Source organism: Natrix helvetica (assembly GCF_964273705.1).
Source record: "Natrix helvetica genome assembly, chromosome: 9".
Taxonomy (NCBI): Eukaryota; Metazoa; Chordata; class Lepidosauria; order Squamata; family Natricidae; genus Natrix; species Natrix helvetica.
The window spans coordinates 2,264,294-2,288,775 of record NC_138560.1 but is presented as its reverse complement, the minus strand read 5'-3'; the positions used below and the strand labels follow the sequence as shown (position 1 = coordinate 2,288,775).

At 50.3% G+C, this 24,482-nt stretch overlaps 1 protein-coding gene across 1 annotated transcript in view; it reads left to right on the top strand.

Moving 5' to 3' along the window:
• ACTN4 (actinin alpha 4) overlaps positions 1-24,411 on the top strand; it is a gene marked incomplete at its 3' end in the record, with an annotated part of 84,154 nt that extends 59,743 nt beyond the window's left edge. Inside the window, exons 8-19 of the mRNA XM_081961650.1 lie at positions 408-493; positions 6,912-7,004; positions 8,093-8,323; positions 9,687-9,834; positions 15,843-15,993; positions 18,923-19,031; positions 19,125-19,265; positions 20,889-21,071; positions 21,235-21,369; positions 21,546-21,725; positions 22,638-22,784; positions 24,217-24,411. Coding sequence (XP_081817776.1) covers positions 408-493; positions 6,912-7,004; positions 8,093-8,323; positions 9,687-9,834; positions 15,843-15,993; positions 18,923-19,031; positions 19,125-19,265; positions 20,889-21,071; positions 21,235-21,369; positions 21,546-21,725; positions 22,638-22,784; positions 24,217-24,411 — 1,799 coding nt within the window. The remainder of the gene's footprint in view (positions 1-407; positions 494-6,911; positions 7,005-8,092; positions 8,324-9,686; positions 9,835-15,842; positions 15,994-18,922; positions 19,032-19,124; positions 19,266-20,888; positions 21,072-21,234; positions 21,370-21,545; positions 21,726-22,637; positions 22,785-24,216) is intronic.
• Positions 24,412-24,482: the final 71 nt, after the last annotated feature.

Genomic DNA, 24,482 nt, shown 5'->3' with positions numbered 1-24,482 from the left:
GATTCCCTGGTGGGGGGGTAGTTCTCTGGCCAGACCTGGGTATTTTAGAGGCCCCAGGCCACACCTGGTCCTTTGGCTGTCCCTATCTGGCCCGTTTGGACTGCTTTTATTTTGAGGGGGACTGCTATTTTTTTTTTCCTTTTCAATTTACCTACGTCTACAGCCCTCTTGGTTCAGCCCTCCTCAGCAGTCCCAGTTTCTCATGGGAAAATTAATTGCCCACCCTTGTTCTGGTCAAAACAATGGATTTGGAACGGCTAACTTCTGTCCTAGCTGAGGTCTGGTTCTTCCAGGGAGCATAACCTGTCTTCCTTCCTGCCTCTGATCTTCTGCATGTCCGTCAGGACCTGGATTTTCTGCGTTGCCCTTGACTTCTGCTTTCTCTTTTTCTCTTTCCTCTTGCGCAGATATTGTAGGCACGCTCAGGCCCGACGAGAAGGCCATCATGACTTATGTCTCCTGCTTCTATCATGCTTTCTCGGGGGCTCAGAAGGTGAGCTTGGGGCTGGGCTTGGGCTGCTTCGGACTGCTGTGGCTGTTGGCTTGGGACGATCTCGGGCTGCAGAGGGAGCTGGCACTAACTGGGTGTTCTCACCAGCCTTCCGGAGCATGACTGTAGAAATGGAACGAATAAATCATAAATACATTTAAGTTAGATCTTGGCATTAAAGGGCTTGGAAGCGCAGGGTCGGGAGTCTGTAGGTTAGGATATTGGGCATGGTTCCCCCAAGAAATATTACAGTAATAGGCCAGGAATACGATTCTGAGCAAGTCAAGTGCTTCTCCGCCTTAGCTATTTTTAAGAGGTGTGGACTTCAACTCTCAGAATTCCCCAGTCGACCTTGCTGGGAGTTGGAATCCATGCATCTTAGAAATAGCCAAAAAGTTGAGACACCCAGGCGTAAAGTGTTTGTCGAGTTTGTTGCGGAAAAATCAAATCCAGAAAGCACCCACGGATAACTGATTCAGCTGGATTCATTAACTTCTTTATATACATAACAACAGATGAATAAATGTACACTACCAACAGTAGATTCTTCCAATGTGGTAGAAGTTACAAGCAGAACACAACCAGGAGAGAACAGTTTGTTCTCAATAGTTCAGAGCAGACAGAGTAGTTTCAGTTTCGATTCTCAGCACAGACTCAGATCTGTTTATGCTCCCATTGGCTGACTTTGTTGCTATGCCTACTCATTGGCTGACCTGGTTACCATGTCTCTCCCAGTCATGAATATTTTAACAGTACCCAAAGATTTTCTCACCTTTGACAACTTTAAGGCGGGGACTTCAACTCCTGCTGGTAGGGGAATTCTGGGAGTTGAAGTCTACACGTCTTGAATTGCCCAAGGTTGAGAAACTCCGATCTAAGCCAATGTGCTTGTTGTACTCCTGCCCGTCTTCTCTCATCATTTTTGAAGCTGAAATGAAACATGGGACAAGTTCAAGGTGACTTTTGAAAGCTGCTTTTCAACCTCCCTTTAAGTAGAGGCGTAAGAAAACACCACAAGGACAACGGCTGTGGAAGTGCCCTCCCCCACCCCCAGAAAAGCTTCCTCGCATCTGGAAACGTCTTTCTGGCTTTGATTATTCTGGCTTGTTCTTCCAGACTCAGGGAGGGAGGGAGGGAGGGTGAGATGCACAGAGCCCCCCCCCCCCCCCCGAGGAATTCTTTCACGTCTGTCCGTCCGTCCGTCCCCCAATTTTTCTGGATGAGGTGTCTCTCATTCAACCATCCTTGGGTTTCAACCGCAGGATGAACGATGTGACGTTGACATTTTGGCTTAGCGTCGACCTTGTGCGATGTCGTTTCCAGAGCGAGCAATTGAAGCTGCCGGTGGCTAAGCCCCCTAACCCGTGGCTTGTGGCAGAGATCCCGGGAGAATTGGGGTTAGAAACTTGGCACAAGGGGGATTTGTTAGGAACGGGTTGCTGCCGGAGGGGTGGGGGCTTCGCTCGCGTGCCGTGAGAAGAGGGATCGGTGTGAGTTCTGCAAATCTCCCTTCGGTGTCCTCCAGAGCCAGGATTAAGGGTTACCGCACAGTTTCCTGAACATCTGTTGTGTTGGTTTTTTTTTTCCACTTTGGGGGGTTTGGAGCGAATCTCTCTCATGAAATGTTGAAGGGGAAAAAAAAAGAAGTTTTTAACCGCTGCAAAAAGCAGCTGGATTTTTCCCGTAGCCAGGCCTGGCGAAAGCTTCTCTGCCCCGAGTGGATTTTAAGATCCTGTTAGGCTTTCTCACTTCCAGTCCCTTGCTCTGAGTGACTTTAACGGGAGAGGAGCCAAAGGCTTTGGGGGGGGGGGGAGGCGGAATGCACCCGTAAGCATGAGTTTGTCCTGGCTGCAGAGATTTGTTTTTCTGGCACAATTCGTTCTCCCTCTCTCTCTCTTTCGCCTCCCTCCTTTCCTTCCTTCCTTCTCTCTTCTTTCCCTCTTTCTTTTTCCTTCCTTCTCTTTCTCTTTCCTTTCTTCCTTCCTTTCTTTCTCCCTCTCTTTCTCCTCCCTCCCTCCCTTCCTTCTCTTCTTTCCCTCTTTCTCCTTCCTTCTCTCTTTCTTTTCCTTCTTTTCTTTCCCTCTTCCTCTCTTTCTCTCTCTTTCTCCTCCCTCCCTCCTTTCCTTCCTTCCTTCCTTCTCTCTTCTATCCCTCTTTCTTTCTCTCGTTCCTTCTCTCTTTCTCTTCCTTCCTTCCTTCCTTCCTTTCTTTCTCTTCCCCCCTCCCCCGGCTTAATTGCTTTCTTACTAATTTTGTCTTTTGCATGCTGAACTTACAGTATACAAGCCTGTCCCTTTTCCTCCCTGGCAGATGTTAAATGGCCCTTCTCCTCCTTCCTTGGAGCCTGGAAAGGGAAATTAGAAGCCTGCTGGGCCTTGCCTAAAGCTCCCTCCTTCGTTTTATTCCCTTTCCTTTGTGTGCTGCAACTAACTGTCCCTTTTTCTGGTCCTCCCCTCTGCCGTGCCCCACGTCCCTTCCCCTCTTCCTTCCTCTTGGATGGCTCCGTATGTTTATATTATGTCGGGTTTATGTTCCTCCTGGTTAGCTTGGCTCAGAGTGGGTGGATCAGGCTCGTAATAGAGATCTATAACTTTTCGCTAGTTATTTTAAAAAATCCCAATAAAGCCCCAAAGCTATAAAAATGAAGGAATTCTGCCGGATGGGTAAAGTATGTTCCAAGATTTTAGGCGATGGGGCTAGTGATGGGATTGCATGAGGAGGCGTGATCCAGAGCAGTTGATTCTTAAACCTCAGCGACTTTTTTTTAAGCTGGGTGAACTTCCATTTCCCCGAGCTTATTAGTAAGCCGTGGACTTCAATTCCCAGAATTCCCTATCCTGTCTCTTAAAGGAACAGGACTGATTTCCGCAGCGCTCACCTTGTTAAGTTTCCCTGGCCTGCCTTGGCATCTTCCTTGAGCCCTTAGCCTGGAAAGCAAAGGTGCACCTTCTCCGGCACCTCTCTCAGAGGCTCCAGGGGTTGAGGGTTGGTCCTTTGAACGGACCAGAATTCCTGAGGGTCCACAAGAAAATATCCCCATTGTATCGCAGAAAATGTTGATCTCGGAGTTCCTCACCTCTGCCTGGTCCCAGCCGGAAGGAGCCCTCCCCTCAAGCTATGCCCAAACTTGATTGCACCCAAGAGGGGTTTGCAAGCAGATGTTCCCCTCTACGTTTGGGGTGGTGGGCTGTGTGATTCTTTTGTTTCTCTCTCTCTCTCTCTCCCTCTCTCTCTCTCTCTCTCTCCTTTTTTTTATCACCCTTTGTATCTGAGCTTTGGAGTGGGGGTGGGAGCTCAGCTGGCCTGTCTGCTTTATCGCCTGGATCTGATGAACCGCATCTGTGGTAGACCTTGCCATGTGCCTCCATTTGGCCTAGCAGGGCGCATGGAGTCATTTGGGGTCCCAGTGGGCTGCTTCAGCTGCTTCTGACTTTCTCAAAGAGAATAGTCGTAGCTCAGGGTTGAACCGTGGGGTCCTTGGTGCTCTCTGAGCTTGCTGGTGTTCGTGCAGACGTTTCATGACCCAACTAGGGAACGTCATCAGTGCTAGAAAGTTGTGGGGTTTGTTGGGAGAGGAGGAGAAGGGTGAAGAGAGGACGAGGAGGAAGAGGAGGAGGAGAAGAAAAGGGAGGAGGAGGAGGAGGAGGACTGTGAGGTCTTTAGTATTCTCTGAGTTTGCTGGTTTTCCTGCAGACGTTTCACTACCCAACTAGATAACATCATCAGTGCTAGAAGGGCGTGGGGTCTGCCTCCGATCTCCTTTTCATTAAGAAAAAAAGATCTTTCTGGACTTTGTCAATCAAACACTGGGTTCAAAGCACCACCCCAGCTTCCTTGGGTATAAGGGTTGTGTCCCACAGCCCATTTTCCCATCCTGGAACCCTTCCGATATGCTGAATCTCAACCAGCAGGCTGAGGGGCACACGGTGAAGGGAGATCGCTTTGCAACAGGGATGGACACAGGTTGAATCAGGATTGTTGGAGTTGATTAGAGTAGATCCTAGATCAGGGGTGTCGAACCTGATGTCATTGAGGGCCTTATCAGGACTGTGGTTGACCTTGGAGTGGGGGGGGGGGCGAACAGCTGGCCGTGGCCAACTGAGTGGGCGTGGCCATCTTGACGTCACTCCCCAAACTGCTGGCATCTTTCCGCATTGGGTAGACTGGGCGGAAGCTACGCTGGCCCGATCTTTCCTCTTTGCATTGGGTGGACAGACAGCTCCCCATAGGCTGGTGTAAAGCAAGCATGGGAGACGTCGTCTAAGTCGGTTGGTCTATTCCAGGGGTCGGCAAACGTAAACACTCAAAGAGCCATTTGGACCCGTTTCCCACAGAGAAGAAAACACCAGGAGCCACAAAGGTCCTAACCGGAAGCCCCCTGTTCAATTCCGGAGCTGACCGGGAAGTTCCGTTCCCCCACCATAGAGTCTCCTCCTAGAGCGGCGTCCTTTTTCCTCTACCTGTCATAACCGAAAGCCCTATCAATTGCGGAGACGACTGGAAAACCCTCCCCTTGTCATAGAGTCTTCTCCTGGCGCTCTGCGCTTCTCTCCTCTCAAAATTGTGGCACCGACCGGTGACAGAGCCACAGCAGAGGGAGGAAAGAGCCACATGTGGCTCCAGAGCCACAGTTTGCTGACCCCTGGTCTATTCCCACTGCGGGGAGGGGGGGGGAACCTGTAGCTTTTTTTTAAAGTGGAAATAAAATCAATCTCTCTCTCTCTCTCTCTCTCTCTCTCTTTCTTTCTTTCTTTCTTTCTTTCTTTCTTTCTTTCTTTCTTTCTTTCTTTTGAATATCCTATTTTGTTGGCGACTCATTTCTTCCATGGCTCTCTCTCCCTTTTCCCTTCCCCTTCTCCAGACCCTCTTCTTCACCCTTTCTGTTGATGTGTGGCTTCCATCTCCTTCCCTTGGACTCTCTCTGCTCCTAGCAAGGTACTTGATTACTTGACTTTTCCCATTTCATGGCTTCTGTGTAATTTGTCCCTCCCCCTCCCCCCCCTTTTTTTTTTTGCTTTTGCTTTTGGGCAAGCCAGGTGTGGCCGTTTACGGCTGGACCCCCACCTCATGGCCTCCCTCTTTTTTTTAGCAAGCCTTTTACCTGCTCTGCTCCTGCTCCCTTTAAAACACACACACACACACCCTTTTTACATCCTATTGTTTTTGACAAAAGGTCCCGTCATTGCTTTCATTTCTCCTTTGTCTTTGTGTTTTTGGATTTATGCCAGCTTGGAATGCGGCTGTCAGTACGAAACTGGGAAGGTTATAGTTACGGGGACCCCAAGAGTGAAGAATAACAATCGACCTCAATTGCTGGAGGGTATCAGGATTCCTACCTTGGGCTGGGGTTGGACTAGAAGACCTCCAAGGTCCCTTCCAGCCCTGGAATTCTATGATTGGAGTACGATCTCGTTGAAATAGGATTGACTTAGGGAAGGGGAGATACCAAAAACGTGCCACTGAGAACAGTGTGCGGCTTGCAAAGGATCAAAAAAAGATTTTTTTTTTAAAAAAGACTTTGAGGGGGTTAATGGTAGAATAAATGCCAGAGTTAGAGCTGAACTGTTTTAGCAATGCTTTCTGAATCCTAGATAAAAATACAGCCGTTTTCTTGTAACGTTCAAATCTTGGCTTATGAAGAGCTCGGATAACTGGAGGGGTTGCACGAGTCCTTAAATCTTCATGCAAACTAATTGTTTGCCCTTAACAACAACGTTAGAAAAAATGGTAACAGGTATTGGGGTTAAATCAGGATCCGAAACCCTGGTTTGAAGACGCTAGCTTTGTAACGATCAGTGTCATGGGCCTGGTGCATCAGGAATTTTAAATTCAAGCGGTCAGTCGCTGCAGACCGAAACAGGAGGTATATATGAGCTTTCGAAATACTTTGGTATAAGCCACGATCCTGCCAGATGAAAGAGATGAGCCTTCTCACCTGGTTCCCTTATCCAGCAGCTCAAACCAAGTTTGGTCCGATCAAGTGATCCCCCGTTACATTTGGCATGACACTTGTCTCTTGATTACGTTAGTGGTTTCTGGCCATACTCTTGAGCTTTCAGATTGGTGTTTCTCAAGTTCTCAGCCACTGGAAGATAAAAATGGGGTGGGCTTCAACTCCCAGTGTTCCCTAGCCAGCTGGAGAACTCAACCATGGCTTGAGAACCCAACCCTGGTTGAAGAGTCCAACCGTGGTTGAAGTCCACAGATCTTCAAGATCTGAAAGTTGACTCCGGATAATGCCATCCTCCTGGGTTGAAATTTAATGGCTTCGCCTCCTCTCTTTCTCTGCCTGTCGGATGCTTTCTATGAGGGTTCAATTATTGCTTTGATCTCATGCTGTGCCTTTCCTTGGAAGGTCTAGAGTCTCCGGGACTTTTTTTTCCGCCGAGTCACCAATTTCCCCCTCTTGTTCTGCTTGTAGGCCGAGACAGCTGCAAACAGGATTTGCAAAGTGTTGGCCGTCAACCAAGAGAATGAGCACCTGATGGAAGATTACGAGAAGCTGGCTTCTGACGTGAGTCTTGAGGAGCCTTCCCTGTTTTCAACAGGCAGGAGCTGAACCTGGTCACACACACACACACACACACACACACACACACACACACAGCCTCTCGTCAAAGGCCGTGACAAGCCAAGAGTTTTGGGAATCCACCTGTCAACAGGCGCCGGATATAATGGAGACCATTGAGAAATCAGGGGTGGGGGTAGCGACCGGGTGGTTTGATCACTTCTCAGTCTGAGCTTACCGTATTTTTCGGAGTATAAGACGCACCTTTTCCCTCCCTTAAAAGAGTGTGGAAATGTTGGTGCATCTTATACACCGAATACAGCCCTTTTTGGCCTCCCGAAACCCCACTCCCGCATCCCATTTTTGTGAAAAACGGACAAAAAATGGGCCAGAAGCACTCTGAAGGATTCAGCAGGGCTGGGGGAAAGGAAACGGGGACGATTTGCCTTCCCCCGGTCCTGCTAAAGTCTGCAGAGTGGTCCCAGGGGGCTGGGGAAGAGAAAACAATTTTTTTTTCTTACTTACCTCTTCGAAATCTTGATGCACCTTATACACCAGTGCGTCTTATAGTCCGAAAAATACAGTAGACGCCATTAAGAGTGTTCCCCAAAGGCAGCGTTGCATTGCTCTCCCGTGGGTTGAGCTGGCTAGCAAGCCCAGGTGCTCGCAAAGGCTGCAGAGCAGGGGTGAAATGCAACCGGTTCGGGTCGGTTCGCCCGAACCGGTAGTAAAACAATACTTTACTTTTTAAAAAAGTCCCAACAATGGTGCGGCACAGCTGATTGTCACAGCTGATCATCGCAACTTAAAAAGGTAAGAAAAAGGTTCTGATGATCAGTTGTGCAACTATCAGCTGTGCTGTGCGATTTATATTGGCTAGAAATCCTGCTTTCATTTCATCCTGGACAATAAGTCCTGTGGACTTCAACTCCCAGAATTCCCCAGCCAGCTGTGCTGGCTGGGGGATTCTGGGAGTTGAAGTCCACCAGGCTTAAAGTTGCCACGGTTGGAGACCCCTGACCTGGATGACCTGTCTTGTTGTACTTGTGGTTGTTAAAGCTACGGTACCTTATTGTTTGAGCATCTTCCCGCAGCTTCTGGAATGGATTCAGCGCACCATCCCTTGGCTGGAGAACCGGGTGCCTCAGAAGACCATGCAAGAGATGCAGCAGAAGCTGGAGGACTTCCGGGACTACCGACGGGTCCACAAACCCCCCAAAGTGCAGGAGAAGTGCCAGTTGGAGATCAACTTCAACACCTTACAGACCAAACTGCGACTTAGCAACCGGCCGGCCTTCATGCCCTCCGAAGGAAGGATGGTATCGGTGAGTAGTACGGCCGTCTCCCGACTCCGCCCTCCTTCGCTTCCGGGTTTGCGTAGTTTAACAACGTGGGTAGGTCCTCGACTTACGACCACAATGACGAAGCCCAGACTTCTGTGGCTGAGCGAGACAGATGATCAGCAAATTTTGCCCCATTTTGCAACTGTCCCCGCCACCGTTGCTAAGTGAATCGCTGAGGTCTTTAAATTAGTGATGAGGTTGCTAAGTGAATCTGGCTTCCCAGTTGACTTTGCTCATCCGAAGGTTGTAAGAGGGGAATCGCAACACACACACACACACACACACACACACACACACGGGAGACTGCAACTGTCATAAATATGAGTCAGTTGCCAAGCGGTTGAATGTTGGTCCCTTGATCATGGGGATGCTGAAGTGGTCGTAAGTGTGAAAACTGGAAGTCACTTTTTTTTCAGTGCCGTTGTAACCTCCAACGGTCACTAAATGAACTGTTGTAAGTCCAGGATTCTCTAGGTCAGTTTCTCAACCTTGGTTGCTTTAAGGTGTGTGGACTTCAACTCCCAGAATTCCCCAGCCAGTCATGCTGGCTGGGGAATTCTGAAAATTGAAGTCCACCCAGTGGCCAAAGTTGATAAACACTGATTTAACTCTCTCTCTATAAAAGCGAAATGCCACTCACAAAACATCATGAAATCTCCAGAACTGTAAAGCCTACGAATTTGAAATTAGGCACGTAGGTTCTTTTTGGCTCCTAGGTGCTCGCTAAGAAAGGATTTTTTGAAATGACCACCAGATCATTAGTATTTCTTATATTATTATTAACACGCTCTGATGCTAAGGAGTTAGACGTTCTACTCCCCCTCCCCACCCGAAAAGAACTCTGTTCCAACTGCCATTTGGGCATGGCCAGCGCGTGATTCATCCGGCCTGCGGGCTGGGAGTTTGGAGAGGATCAATGGGACCACCCTGAGGGAGAGAAGGCAGTAAGATAGAGGCTTCTGTGGGGCCGGCCTATGGGAGAGAAAGGGATAGGGGAGGGAAGGATTCTGTGGGGCCTGCCTGAGGGAGAGAAGGGGAGAGGAGAGGCTTTAAGCTGTAAGTGTCAATTTATCAAGCCCGATCATAAAGTTTCGTAGCGGAGCACGGGTATCCAGCTAGTAAAAGATAATCCCCCAAATTCAGATTTATAAAAGATTCCCCCCCCCCCCATTAATAACAGACCTTACGTGTGACCTCTTCAAGCAAGCAGGGCCGGCCACCCGATTGAATCCTTAAAATGGGGATCCACGTTAAACCATCTTGCTGTAGAGACCTTTGGGGCGGATCGTGTTTTTCTTTACTAGCCCCACCTTACAATTCCCGTGAACCCCCCCCCCCCCCCCAGGATATCAACAACGGCTGGCAGCGCTTGGAGCAGGCGGAGAAAGGCTTCGAAGAGTGGCAGCTGAACGAAATCCGGAGGCTGGAAAGACTGGATCATTTGGCTCTGAAGTTCCGGCAGAAGGCGTCCATCCACGAAACCTGGACCGAAGGTAAGGAAGAGCCTTGGAGAGGGAGATATGGGCTGGCCCAATGGCCTCGTGTTTGCAGGGGGTCCTCGGTTTACGACCGCAATTGGAAGCAGAATTTCCATGACTAGGCAAGGTTGCTAAGTGAGTCGCGGGTGATTTTTTTTTTTAATGGCCCTTTTGGGCCACGCGTGTTAACCGAACCACTGCGGCTGTTAAATGAATCACCTCATTAAGTGAATCTGGAGGGTTCAGATTGTCTTGTGGCTGTGTTGGTATCGGCTGGGATCAGAGATGCACATTTCTCTCCCACCCAAGAGGCGGCTTCTGCAAAGGTCGGTTGCCAATTTTTTTACTACCGGTTTGGGCTTGCGCAGAAGTGTCTGGGCGGATGGGCGGAGCCTCCCGCCGCCACTGATCCGAGCCGAACCAGCAGCAGCCCACCTCTGAAAACAGCGGTGTGTCTTCTTTCCAGTGTCTCTTTGACCAGGGGTCTCCAACCTTGGCAACCTTTAAGACTTGTGGACTTCAATTCCCAGAATTCCTCAGCCAGCTTTGCTGGCTGAGGAATTCTGGGAGTTGAAGTCCACAAGTCTTAAAGTTGCCAAGGTTGCCTGAGGAATTCTGGGAGTTGAAGTCCACAAGTCTTAAAGTTGCCAAGGTTGCCTGAGGAATTCTGGGAGTTGAAGTCCACAAGTCTTAAAGTTGCCAAGGTTGCCTGAGGAATTCTGGGAGTTGAAGTCCACAAGTCTTAAAGTTGCCAAGGTTGCCTGAGGAATTCTGGGAGTTGAAGTCCACAAGTCTTAAAGTTGCCAAGGTTGCCTGAGGAATTCTGGGAGTTGAAGTCCACAAGTCTTAAAAGTCGGCAAGACCTCTCTGTCTTTGACCATCGTAGCTCATGGGACCAGCATCGAACCTGCCAAAATACCAGCTGCATAGCTTGTATTTTTAAAAAAAAAAAAAATGTTCTGTAAAAAACCCGAATTCCATCGTTTCTCCCTCCCTTCCCAAAAATGTGGTACTCAGAAGCGTGTGGCGAGGGAGGCCTTGTTTATTTACCCTGTCTAAGGGTGAAATTTAGTGGGTGTAGCAGGTGGACCCATAACGCTTGCTTTGCAGAGAGTCAAGCTAATGAGACGACAGCTGGTTCCTCTCCACCCCACCCCCCCCCCAGCTCTAACATCTGCGCTGGCCTGTCACTCCGAGCAGAACGGTGCCGTGATTGGCTCTGGGCTTCTTCCCCAACTGGGCTGAATTCTGGGAGTTGAAGTCCACACATCTTAAAGTTGAAGTCCATGCATCTTAAAGAGGCCCATTTAGTAGACCTTAACTCTGGCTGGGGTTTGGCCCTGAACATATCTCCCCTAACCAGGTGTTCAGACCCAAAGATTTTGCTGCTTTGCTTGTGTTAGCAATAGCAGTAGCCCTTAGACTTATATACTGCTTTGCAGGGCGTTACAGCCCACTCTAAGCGGTTTACAGGGTCAGCCTCTTGCCCCCAACAGTCTGGCTCCTCATTTGACCCAGCTCAGAAGGATGGAAGAAGGCGGAGTCAACTTTGAGCCTGGTGAGATTTGAACTGCCAAATTGCAGGCAGCCGGCAGTCAGCAGAGATAATCTGCAGTACTGCACTCTGACCACTGCGCCACGGTGGCTCATGAGGCCTTCGCTGGAGCTGGTGTGGGCTTCTAAGCCGAGGGATTTCGTTCTGACCTAGGCTTTCCCAGCAGCACGAAGCCGAGTCCTCATCCGATAAACCCCTTTTATTTAATTGACAGTGAATTCCTCTCCAGCAATGTCTTTCCTCTCCCACAGTCTGTCCAGATAGCTCACAATTCCCGACCTTGTTCAGGCTTGGAGAGTGGCCAGGCTGAGATCTTTCAGGGGCCGCAATACTTGGCAAGAATGCAGGAATGAACTAATGGTCTCCTGCAAACTCCACTCCCCTTTTGCTCCCCTTTTATTTCCTCTGGGAGGGGCCCTTCATCCTCTACCTGTGGCCTTACTCCCAAGTCGACCCCTGTTCTTTAGCTGTTCCCTTCATCTGGCCACTCTGTGCATGCACACACTGGGAACAGGCTCCAGCTGTTCTTCTGCCCCCCTGATGTCCGACTCCGAAGGCAGCTGATAACTGTCAGACGGCCGTGGCCTCCTCTCTGCCTCCAACGCAGAGCCCTCATTGGAGCCTTCCCCAGACTCCAGGACCGGCCCATGGCCCTCCCCAACCTCCTCACTGTCCGAATCTGCTGCTAGCTCTGACCCACACTCCCATCCTATCCACATGAAAGATTCCCATGCCTGTTTATCTACCTCTTCCTTGGGCGGACTTCCTCTGACCAGTAGAGTCCCCTGGGGAAAAAAGGAGAACTTTTCTCTGTCTTCCACAAATCTGATGAGGAAGTTCTCCAGAAGTTTAAGACACTTCTTGGATTGTCTGTCCATGAGAAGCCTCCCAGCCTCCCTCTGAAGGTAGCGGTGGTGTTAGTGGCCCACAACATTTTTGTGTTGTTTACCTTCCTTTGTCGCCAGCCCTATTCTTAGCACAGCCCAGGGTGGAGTAAAGGTTATCAGCTTCCTTGCAGCTTCCTGTTGGGCTGCTGTCTTAGAGACCCAACTCTTTTTTTCCTCCTCCAACAAGAGAATGGGGGAGGTACCCGCTGTGGCTTCATCCATCAAACGAGGGCTAGGCGGTTGTCATGGAAGTTAGAGGGTGTCCTGGAGGGGGTTCTGGGGGGAGTGGGAGGATGGTGGGGTGTGTGTGTGTGTGTCTCCTTTTGATGCTGGAAGTGCCAAGTTTTCAGATCCTGCCTGGACTGCGGATGACAGTGGTCAGGCGATCCTGGGCAGGGCCTCAGCTCTGCTTTTAATGGCATCCTGGATTGCACCACCGCTGGGGTTCATGCTTATTTCTGGTTTCCTTTGTGTGCTTCTGCCGAGGGAAAAAACCTGTTTCAGACGGCACAGATTCGTGCTCTCTCTTTTAAAGCAATGTGTCTCAACCGTGGCAACTTTTAAGATGGGTGGATCTTTTTCACTCCCAGAATCCCCCAGCCAGCAAAGCTTAAACTTGACAAGGTTGAGAAACATGGGTTTAATGTTTAAAGGCCCCAAAGGTTTAAAGCAGGGGTGTCCAAACTTGGCAACTTTAAGACTTGTGGACTTCAACTCCCAGAATTCCCCAGCCAGCTCTGCTGGCTGGGGAATTCTGGGAGTTGAAATCCACAAGTCTTAAAGTTGCCAAGTTTGGACACCCCTGCTTTAAAGGCTCCAAGCTCCCATCATGTGTCCGGGCCTAGTCTGTAGAGGGGTCTCTGGGGTTTCCTTACTAACTCGTGCCACAATTCCAGAAACCACAATCCCCCCCCCCTTGGGGTACAATATCATCACAGTTTGACACGGTACCTAAGAAAGGACTTTCCTGCTATGTGGGATCCCCAATATTCATGGCAACATGGAGGGAATCTCTTATCTAACGTTGCACACAGCCAGACGAAGGCTGCCGTCTCCCCATCTCCCCCCCCCAGCACCGCGGGGTCTTTTAGCTTGTCTGGATCTCTCCTGGCTGGCGGCCAAGGCCGGATTTTCCAAGCTGAGTTAGCGTGTCCTGGAGAACAGCTGATTGGAAAGAGAGGCGCATTTTCAAGCATCCCGCAGCTCCCCGACCCAAATAGTTTTTCAATTACTGGAGAAACCCCAGCAATGTGGAGGTGGGCTTGTAAAAAGGGGGCTTGGCCCTCGGCTGGAGTTAGGCGACAAGGTGGGGATGGGGGGGCAGAGGGGAGTGATGTCAGCAGCAAGAGAACCTCAATCAACAGGGGAGACGAGGGAATAAAGCAGAACAGAATAGGATAGAAAATAGAATAGGATATAGGATATAGAATGAATATAGAATAGAATGAATATAGAATAGAATGAATATAGAATAGAATAGAAAGAATATAGAATAAAATAGAATATAGAATAGAATAGAAAGAATATAGAATAAAATAGAATATAGAATATAAAATGGAATAGAAAGAATATAGTACAGTATAGAATAGAAAGACTATAGAATAGAATATAGAATATAAAATAGAATGAATATAGAACAGAATAGAATATATAGAACAGAAAGAAAGAATATGGAATAAAATAGAATATAGACTACAATGAATGTAAATGTAGAATAGAATAGAAAGAATATAGAAAAAATAGAGTATAGAATATAAAATGGAATAGAAAGAATATAGTTAAGTATAGAATAGAAAGACAGTAGAATATAGAATATAACATAGAATGAATATAGAATAGAACAGAACAGAAGAGATGAAGTGGGAAATGGAATGGAATAGAAAAGAAGAAAAGAAAAAAAAAGTTTGTCTTGCTAAGCAAGACATTTGTTAGGTGAGCTTTGTCCCATTTTATGACCTTTCTTGCCACATCTGTTAAATGGGGGGGACCCCAAGGGGGGGGGACGCTGATGAAACTCAGCTGTACATTTCAACCCCAAACCACCCCAACGAGGCTGTCGAAGTGATGTCCCGGTGTTTGGAAGCCGTCGGGGTCTGGATGGGGGACAACAGACTCAAACTCAACCCCTCCAAGACTGAGTGGCTGTGGGTACCGGCACCTCGGTTCAGCCAGCTGACGCCATCGCTGGCCATAGGGGGCGAACAACTGTCCCCTGTGGAGCGGGCACGCAATTTGGGCATCCTCCTTGATGCCCGGCTGTCAATGGAGGACCATGTGGCAGCCGTGGCAAGGGGGGCGTTCCACCAGGTTCGCCTGGTGCGCCAATTGCGCCCCCTACTGGACCGGAGTGCCCTGCGCACGGTCACTCATGCGCTGGTGACGTCTTGCCTGGACTACTGCAATGCCCTCTACATGGGGCTTCCCTTGGGACGCGTCCGGAGACTGCAGCTAGTTCAGAATGCAGCTGCGCGGGTTATTATGGGAAGTACACGTTACTCCCACGTAACACCTCTCCTGCGCGAGCTGCACTGGCTACCTGTGGCCTTTCGGGTGCGTTTCAAGGTACTGATCACCATCTTTAAAGCGCTCCATGGCATAGGACCTAGTTATCTGCAGGATCGCATCCTTCCACACACGTCCCTGCGACCTATCCGCTCACACAGAGAGGGACTCCTCCTGGTGCCGTCCGCTAGGCAATGCCAGCGGGCGACACCTAGGAGTAGATCCTTCTCTGTGATGGGCCCAACCCTCTGGAATGACCTCCCCCCAGACATTCGAACTACCACCGACCTCCGTTCCTTCCGTCAGAAATTAAAGACTCACCTATTTCAATCAGCTGGCCTGGCACTCTCTTAGTTCACCTCCCGGGATATATCTTAATTGGGTTTGGGTTTTAATTGGGATGTTTTTAGGGTTTTTTATAGTCTATTTATTTCTTGCACAGCCTTATCTCCTCCATCCAAATGTATTTAATTGTTTTATATTACTATTGTATTTTTATCTGCATTTGACTGTACACCGCCCCGAGTCCCTTTCTGGGAGAGGGGGCGGTTTAGAAATCCAAGAAATAAATAAAATAAATAAAAAATGAAACACTGCAGTTATTAACTGAGTAACCCCGTTATTCAGTGAATATGGCTTCCCCATTGACTCTGCTTGTCAGAAGTCATTTGACATCTTTCTGGAGAGTTTCCAACAAACCAGGTACATGGGGGAAGCTGGATTTGCTTAATGACCGCAACACGAAAAATGGTCCCAAAATCAGGCGCGGCTCGTTTAACGACCGTATTGCTTAGCGATGAAAGTTCTGGTTCCAATTGGGGTTGGAAGCCACAGGACTCCCTGAATTCACCGGCGGTAAAGCCAGGGCCACGTGCCTTGGGAGACCTGGGAATGTGCACCCCGAGGTCGCCTGAGGCTGTGCCGGGACAGCCCGCATCGGCTGCCCCGGTTGAAAAGGTGAAAAGCTCAAATTTGGCCTCTGCTCCCCCGTTTACCTGGTTACTAGCGTTCTTGCCTGAAATGATGGCCACTCATCCCTGCTGCTCTCCCTGACCCTCCTCCGTTTTTGGGCTCCCCAGGGAAGGAGGCCATGCTGAAGCAGAAGGACTACGAGACGGCCACCCTGTCCGACATCAAGGCCCTGATCAGGAAGCACGAAGCGTTTGAGAGCGACCTGGCGGCTCACCAAGACCGCGTGGAGCAGATCGCGGCCATCGCGCAGGAGCTCAAGTACGCAATGCCCCCCCCCCCCCCCCCGCTCTCTCGATAGGATTTTCAGTTAGGACAGGAAGAGGGAAACGGATGCCGCGCTAGGAGGAGACTCTATGGTGGGGGAACCGGACGTCCGGTCAGCAGAGGAAAAAAGGATGCCACCCTAGGAGGAGACTCTATGGTGGGGGAACCAGACTTCTGGTTGGCTCCAGAATTGGACGGGGGGGGGGGGGGGGGCACTTCCGGTTAGGCTCTTTGAGTGTTTAAGGTTGCCGACTCCTGCCCTGGGGTCACCTACCTTGTTCCTTGGGCAGGATTAAAATGCCATGATTTCCTGCCGTCAAGCCGGGTGCCTCAACCACTGCCCCAAACTGTTATCCTTTGCTTTGAGATTCTGGGTGTTAAACAGAGAAAAAAAGGACTTTTCTGGCAAGGGCTGAGAATAAAACTCCTAACCTATTATTCGCTAGGTGGAGTTTTTGCCAAACACCAGAAATAAATGGCATTTTGGCGTTTTTTTTTTGCAAAAAAATATATAGTAAATTGCGCTCATGTGGCTACGTGACCTTTGGGTGCGGGGGAGGCATTGGAAGTTTGAAAACTGGGTCCCAAGTATCTTTTGAGGGCGGCAGGGGAAGGGGCTGTTGTAACTCTAAGCCATCGATCATAATTGGAGGACTGCCGAGACGTGGTGCCAAATGGATGGATTATGTACCCTCAAGTCCAGATTGACTCTTGAGTGACTCCCTAGGTCGTGGCCCTTTGATGCCTTGTGGACTTCACCTCCCAGAATTCCCGAGCCAGCATAAAAGGGCAATGCTTCCTCATCCCACCCCTCCTCTTCCTCCTCCTCCTCCTCCTCCCTATCACCTTTCTCAACAGATGGACTTCTCAAAGGATTGACCCCAATCCCGCTAATAGTGTCAATTATTCCCCTGCCGTTAAAACCCGCCCATTTCAAATTGCCACTATGAGCAGGATGCCCGGCCTTCCACACGCAGCTCTACATCATGGGGAGAAAGCCTCTGAAGTAATACTACAAGAGTTGTTAGAGCAAATCTGAGCACCAGCTTGGGGGGCGTGTTGTCCTCCTCCGAAATCTCCCTACCTCCTAGCACTGAAGATGTTACCTTAGTTTGGTAATGAAATGTCTGCAAGAAAACAATCCAGCCCAGAGCACCACAGTCGTCTCTTCTTCTTCCTCCTCCTCCTCCTCCTCCTCCTCCTCCTCCTCCTCCTCCTCCTCCTCCTCCTCCTCCTCCTCCTCCTCCTCCTCCTCCTCCTCCTCCTCCTCCTCCTCCTTCTTCTGTCCCAGCTCCTTCTGATTCCTCCTGATCCAGGTCCCTAAATCGGGCTGTAAAAATTCCTTGCTCTGGAGCCCTTGAAGCTGTAAAATTCCCCTGCATCCTGTTAAAAAACCAGAAACCAGCCTTGGCAACCTCCGAGGCTTTTAAATGGCTTCCCTGCCAAGGCATCTGTGTGTGTGTGTGTGTGTGTGTGTGTGTGTGTGTGTGTGTGTGTTGTTTGGACCGTCTTGCAGCAAGACACAAAGAGACGTTGTAAGGTATTTTTGGCAAGTTCAAAATAGCAGCTCTCCTCCAATTCCCCCACACACACCCCAATCTGTCTTTTAAGATCCTTTTTCAAACAGCCTCCTTGACTCCCGTCTGAAGTCAGCTAGGATCACCTCTCTTTTTTCGGGGGGGGGGGATATAAGTTCCTCAAAGGGTGTTTTTCTCCACACCCCCTCCCCCCTCCCCATATTACACAGTACCCCCATTGTTCTCCAGCCCTCCTCCCTTGGTGTGTTACCAGGATGCGGTCCTTGTAAGAGTTTAGAGCAAACTCCTCCACCCCCCCCACACTCCTCCTGTCCCCCCTCCCCACCTCGGATAAACTCACACGCCATAAGTATACATACACACAAGCCACAGGCTGAGCCTGCCCTGAATGGGGAGGGGTTTTTTTCCCCCTTATTTTCGGGGGGGCGGAGAGGGGCCGAGAAGTTGGAAACCCTGATATGTGTGTGGCCTGTAGCATGACTTCATGCACAGCCCCCTTTGCCTCTTTACACAAACACACTTAACGCACACTCATTCCAGGATGCTGCTTGCCAACATTTCGAAGCCTGGGGTTGGGTGGGGAAATCCTCGATTCTTTATCTGGCATGGGAGAAACTCTTGGGAACGGAGGCAGGCTGGTGGCTGTTCTGGGGGCAGAGGCTTTCTTTGCAGCCGGGGTCCCCCCTTTTCCTGAATTTCTCATGTTCCCTAGGTCACACACAACACACACACACACACACACACACTCCAGATTCTTCCCCAGCTGTTTGGTTTGGCCAGGGGCTGGGCTCTTTCCCCCCTTTTGGGTCCTTAAAGCGACATGCCATGTTTGAGAGGCTGGCACTGCATCCCGAAGGGCTCAAGAAGGAACTCAGAATGGCCCAGACGGTGTTTGTGTGCCCTCCTGTGGCCAAACATGGGAACTGCAAACCTCAGAGAAAGCCTTAGACAGCCAGACCTTTTAACGTGCCTTTATTTCCAGGTAGTCCTCGACTTAGGACCGTAATGGAGCCGTCGCGGTCGTCAAATGGGTCCGGTTAGGGGATTTTAGGAACCTTTTAAAGTGGTGGTTAAGAATGTCATGGATAAGATAACCTTTATTGTCATTTTTTTACTGTATGCACACAGACCCACATTAAAAATGAAATTTGATGCCTGCTCTCAAAAGAAAGCATATACCTACCCATACACATATATAACACACATATACACATGGAATAGATAGATCTGACTCTCATGCCGCCGCCTCCTCTGATCCAGCTGTGGAGGGGCCGACAGCCCGCAACAGGTGACCTTGTAGAGAGGCGATTAGGGCCCCAGAAGAGAACTCTTCCCTGGTTACCTGCCCACCCACCAATGCCCTCCCTTTTCTCTCTGCCCCACAGCGAGCTGGATTATTACGACTCCCCCAGTGTCAACGCCCGGTGCCAAAAGATCTGTGACCAGTGGGACTCCCTAGGGTCCTTGACCCACACACGGAGGGAAGCGCTGGAGGTGAGCAGAAGTCTGCCCCGCCGCGGAAGGAGGCAGTCGATCGAGCGCAGTGTCAGGAGACCTAATTCCTTTTGCCCGTTTCTCTTCCCTAAGAAAACAGAGAAGCAGTTGGAGACCATCGACCAGCTGCATCTGGAATACGCCAAGCGAGCCGCGCCCTTCAACAACTGGATGGAAAGTGCAATGGAGGACCTCCAGGATATGTTCATTGTCCATACCATAGAGGAGATAGAGGTACGAGGCTGTTCCTTACCCTCTCTATGGTACAAGGATCTGGAAGTAATCTACCTGGGGCTTCAGCTGAGAGAGATGAGCGAGCGGTGCTTAAGGCAGATTAGCCAACACGTCTGCTGTCTGATCCAATTGTGTCATCCATCCCACTTAGTTTTAATTAACAAAGAAAGACTCCGGGCTCATTTCTTTTTTCCAAGAGTATTTATAAGACTTCACTGAGAACTAAGTAACTAAGATTAGATCAGGCAGAATCCATTTGGCTTGGCGGGAAAAGGATGCAGTTAACTTTCCCTTTTCCCCTGGCCATTCCCCCCCCCCCCCGTGTTATCAGTCAACGCCCAATTAAAAGTTCTCAGGTTGTTTTGGAAACGGGTCCTGTGTTCGAGCCTTTTCCATCTCCGCCTTCCTTTTGCCGACCTTGTGCTTGATGGATGCTCCTCCCAATCAGAGCCAGCTCCGCTTCAATCCCACCACCTACATTTCAATCTCCCCACCACCACAAACCATTGTCAGGCTGGCAAGATTGCGATGCCGAAGCAAGTAAGTGGAACGGCAGACACGACGCAATGAATTCCCAGCCTACTTTCTTAAAATTAAAAAGAAATCTGCTATAATTTGCCTCCCGACGGGGCTGGTTTTGAGGGAGAACACGCAAAAGGTGAAAAATGATGTGTTAAAATTAGAGTGCGTTACACACTTACGTTACAAGGGCGCTGGAGAAAGGCTGCTTTTTAAAAATAAATACATATACTGGATAAAGGTGGGTTTTTAAAAAAATAAATAAATATACCATATTTTTGGGAGTATAAGACGCACCTTAGTTTTTGGGAAGGAATATAGGGGGGAAAAAATCTGCCTACCAGGTATTGGTCTGGCTATTGTCCTTAGCCTGATCAGCTTCAGCGCATGCTGGTTTTGAGTCCATGCACGCACACTTTATATCCCCTAGTTGGGGATAAAAACCAGCTTCTAAAGCACAGCTGATCCTCAGAGAGAGAAGCAATGAGAAAAGCAGGCAAAGCATGGAAGATGTTTCTCTCGTTAGCGCCTCTATTAGGGCTGAAAAGCAGCTTCAAAAAAGCTACATTTGGAGTATAAGACGCACCCAAATTTTCAGCCTCTTGTGTGTGGGGGGGTGCGTCTTATGCTCTGAAAAATACGGTATGTACTGGATATAAAATCTTTAAAGCCCCAAGTATATTTCTTGAAAAGCAAAAAGATTACAGAACCAGAAAGTGCTAAGTAGAAGCTTCAAAGAGGTGACACTTCTGGAATTGTGCCAGACTTTTAATATTTTAAAAAAATAAATAGGAGAACCTTCAGCTATTTATAAGTGCAAACTCCAGCTCCAGATGGAAGTTTTTCTAGCTGGCTTCCGTCCCTTCCCAGAACTTCAGGGGGTGGGTGGGAATTTCTCCCTCACACTCTGTCCCGCTGCAAATGGAAGAAACCCAACTTGCTCTGGGAAACATCTGGATTCCCACCAAGACAAATTAGTACTTCATGATGGCAGCAGGGATAAACCAGGAGGCACCCGCACCTGTCCGTGTCTTTTCTGGGCACGGAGCTGGGGCCGAAACGATCTGGTCTCGCCCATCGACTTGGAGTGTGGTTCCTTTCCAGGGCTTGATTGCTGCCCACGACCAGTTCAAATCCACGTTGCCCGACGCCGACCGAGAACGAGAGGCCATCTTGGGCATCCAGAGCGAAGCGCAGAAGATCGCAGACTACAACAACATTAAACTCTCCGGGAACAATCCTTACACTTCGGTCACGCCTCAGATCATCAACTCCAAGTGGGAAAGGGTGGGTGTGGCCTGCGCTTCCCGGGAAGCACCCTCCGTGGGCGGAGCTGAAGACCGAGCCTTCCCGCCTGGGGCTGCAGCCCGAGGTCTCCCTCTGTTGGGGAGGGGGGGGGAAGCCCAGGAACGGCGTCCTCATCGCGGCTCTCTTCCTTTGGGTCCGACAGGTCCAGCAATTGGTACCCAAGAGGGACAGCGCCCTTCAGGATGAGCAGAGCAAACAGCAGTCCAATGAACGTTTGCGCCGACAGTTCGCCAGCCAGGCCAACATCGTGGGGCCCTGGATCCAGACCAAGATGGAGGTGAGGAGCTTTGCCCGCGGAGTCCGAGCTTCTGCTGGCAAGGGGAGCCGGATTGCCAACCCAACAAAGGGCCCCGGTGGTTAAGGCTGCAGAGCCCGTGGGTCTCTCTCTCTTCCTCTTTGCGTGGGCCTTCCAAGCCTGTGTCAAACCAGTCCCGTTGGCCTTCCCTTGACCAGGAGATTGGGCGCATCTCCATTGAGATGAATGGCACCCTGGAAGACCAGCTGAACCACCTCAAGCAATACGAGCTGAACATTGTCGAGTACAAGCCCAACATCGACGTCTTGGAACAGCAGCACCAGCTCATCCAGGAGGCCCTGATCTTCGACAACAAGCACACTAACTACACCATGGAGGTGAGGACAGGGCCCAGGGGGTGGGGGGTGTCGATCTATGGGGAAGGTGGGTGGGTCGTCTTGATGAAGGTCGGCAAGGGGAGGAACTTCCAATAAGCGTCCAGGCCCTCACAGCGGCTTTGATCTGTACATCAGGGGGGTTGAACTCGATTCCATTGAGGGCTGCATCAGGGTTGTGTTTGACTTGGGGGGCGTGGCCAGCTCGACATCACTCGTGTCTGATACACCCGCAGCAGCCCGAGCACTCTGCCAGCGAAAATGGGTTCCTGAGCTCCATTTTCAGCTGCGATGGCCTCCTGCAGCACTCTGCCAGCACAAACGGAGTACGGGATGGCCACACCGGGTACTCCTAAGCTCCGATCTCACTGGCAGAGGCCAGTCCTTTGCTGTTCCCCAGGGTGGCCCCATGGACCAGATCTAAGAACCCTACGGGGCCCCTGGCCTTGAGTTTGACACCCCTGCGGTACATCATCCAGGCTAACCACGGAGCCGGGCTGTCATTTTAATACACAGCTGAATACGCACCAGGGGGACATTGTGTGTGTGTGTGTGTGTGCACATCTGAACATGCTCTCAGCAGGCCTCCTTCTACTTGGGTTCTCACCGGCTGGGGAGATTCAACTTTGACATCCTTGTTTGAAACGTGCTCGAGTGTTGTTTTCCTTCTCGCTGCTTTGTGCGTCCGTTAAGCAAGTGGATGCGTTGCTAAAAATAGCTTTCATTCAGACAAACAGCCAGGAGAAAACTGTAGAGTGGCTTAAAAGGAAGTCAGCCAGAAGGAACTTCAGGATGCTGACTGCCCCAGTTGAGCAACTTTTTGAGGGAAGGACACGTGAGGACAAACCAATTAATTCATTCTGGCGGTTTTTGTCCCTCCCTCCCCCTTCTTCTTCCTTTCATTTTTACGTCCAGCACATCCGGGTTGGATGGGAGCAGCTCCTCACCACCATTGCCCGGACCATCAACGAGGTGGAGAATCAAATCCTGACCCGGGACGCCAAAGGGATCAGCCAGGAGCAGATGCAAGAATTCCGGGCTTCCTTCAATCATTTTGACAAGGTACCCGAGCAGGAGGAGTGGGATAGCCCATGGGAGGACCTCTCCGGTGTAGCCCATTTACACGCCCTGCCCCGGTCCCTTTGTAAGTCTCTGGCTCTCCGAAGGGAAGCTGGGCAGTTGGGCAACATTTCTTGTGTATGTCTTGATTCAGGGATAGACAAGAGGGCACCGCCAACTCAGTGGTGCTTTTAGTGGGCATCTTAACTGGAGGCTTTCAAAAATAGATTGGGGAGCCATTGGACTGGGATGGTATAAGGTATGGAGTGGTGTAGGGTTTCCTGCCTAAGCAAGGGTTGGATTAGAAGACCTTCAAGGTCCCTTCCAACTCTGTTATTCTATATTCTAAGGCTCCTGCCTGGAGCAGGGGGTTGGACTAGAAGACCTTCGAGGTCCCTTCCAGCCCGGTGAGTCTATGATTTACATCAGGGGTCTCCAAGTGAGATAGGCTAAAACTTTGGTTCAGGCTAAACAGCTTTGATATTAAGGGCCCAGAACTTTGGTCAAGGCTAAGTTCCTCCTTGGCCACTTTAAGACTTGTAGATTTCAACTCCCGGAGCTCTGCTGGCTGAGGAACTCTGGGAGTTGAAGTCCACAAGTCTTAAAGTGGCCAAGGTTGGAGGCTCCTGATTTAGACTACATCAAGGATATTGCCAAGAGGCGTTGGCTTGTTTTTTACTCCTAGATACAGCTAGTTATTATCTTAGTTCGGGCACCGTCTTTAAAAAAGGGGAAGCCCCATCTGACACAGTCTCGGGATCCTCCAATTCTTCTGGATGGGGATTATAATCGGGGTTTCCGTAACCCAAGTCTTCAGATCCCCGTAGCAACCTCCGTCTACCTTGCTGGTATGAAATGCGGGTGTGTGTGTGTGTGTCTCAGTCTGGTCCCACCCAGGTCGTGACACCCGCTACTATCCTTCCCTCTCCTGGTCTCCATACCAAGGATCCTTTTGGGTCAAGCCATGCTAGGGCCATCCCATCACGCTCTTGCTTTCTCCCGTCACCTAAAAAGAGATCAGGGTGAGCTCCATACAGCTTCCCAACCCCAAGCCTTGGGGCACAGATTGGGTTGCCCTGGCGGCAGACAGTGCCCATGCAGTGGATTTGTGGATTCCCGCCAGCAGGAGGCGGTCTCCCCTCTGCTTAAGCAGGGATGACGAGTAACTTGGCCATTCCTTGTTGGCCTTTCCTTGTTCCATCAGCTGTGGGGAGACATCCTACAGCCCCCTTCCTGCCTGGGCTAAGATCCTAGGCTGCTTTGGATCTCACACATACACTCCCCCCCAAAATCAGCCAGCCTTGAACTAACCGCGTGTCTTTTCCCCTCTGCTCCACCTTCCTCGCCTTCACGGGGGGCCTCCCTGCCACCCCCGCCTTTCCTCGACGGCCGTGCCGTGCCCCTGCGCCCCTTCCTACCCGTGGCCTGGTGGTAGGACCACGGCGGCTCCCTGGGACCCGAAGAGTTCAAGGCCTGTCTCATCAGCTTGGGATACGATGTGGAGAATGACCGACAGGTACCCGTTGCCCGTGAATCGCGCCGCCCGCCAGTGACAAGATTGCAATTAACCGATTTCCTTTCTCTCTTCCTTCACTACGTTCTCCTCTCCTCCCCCCTCCCTTCTCTCTGACCATCGTGCTGATGTTTGGTATCTGGTCCCCTTTGACTGCTCCTGCCCCCCCTCCCATCCCTGCCCCTTGT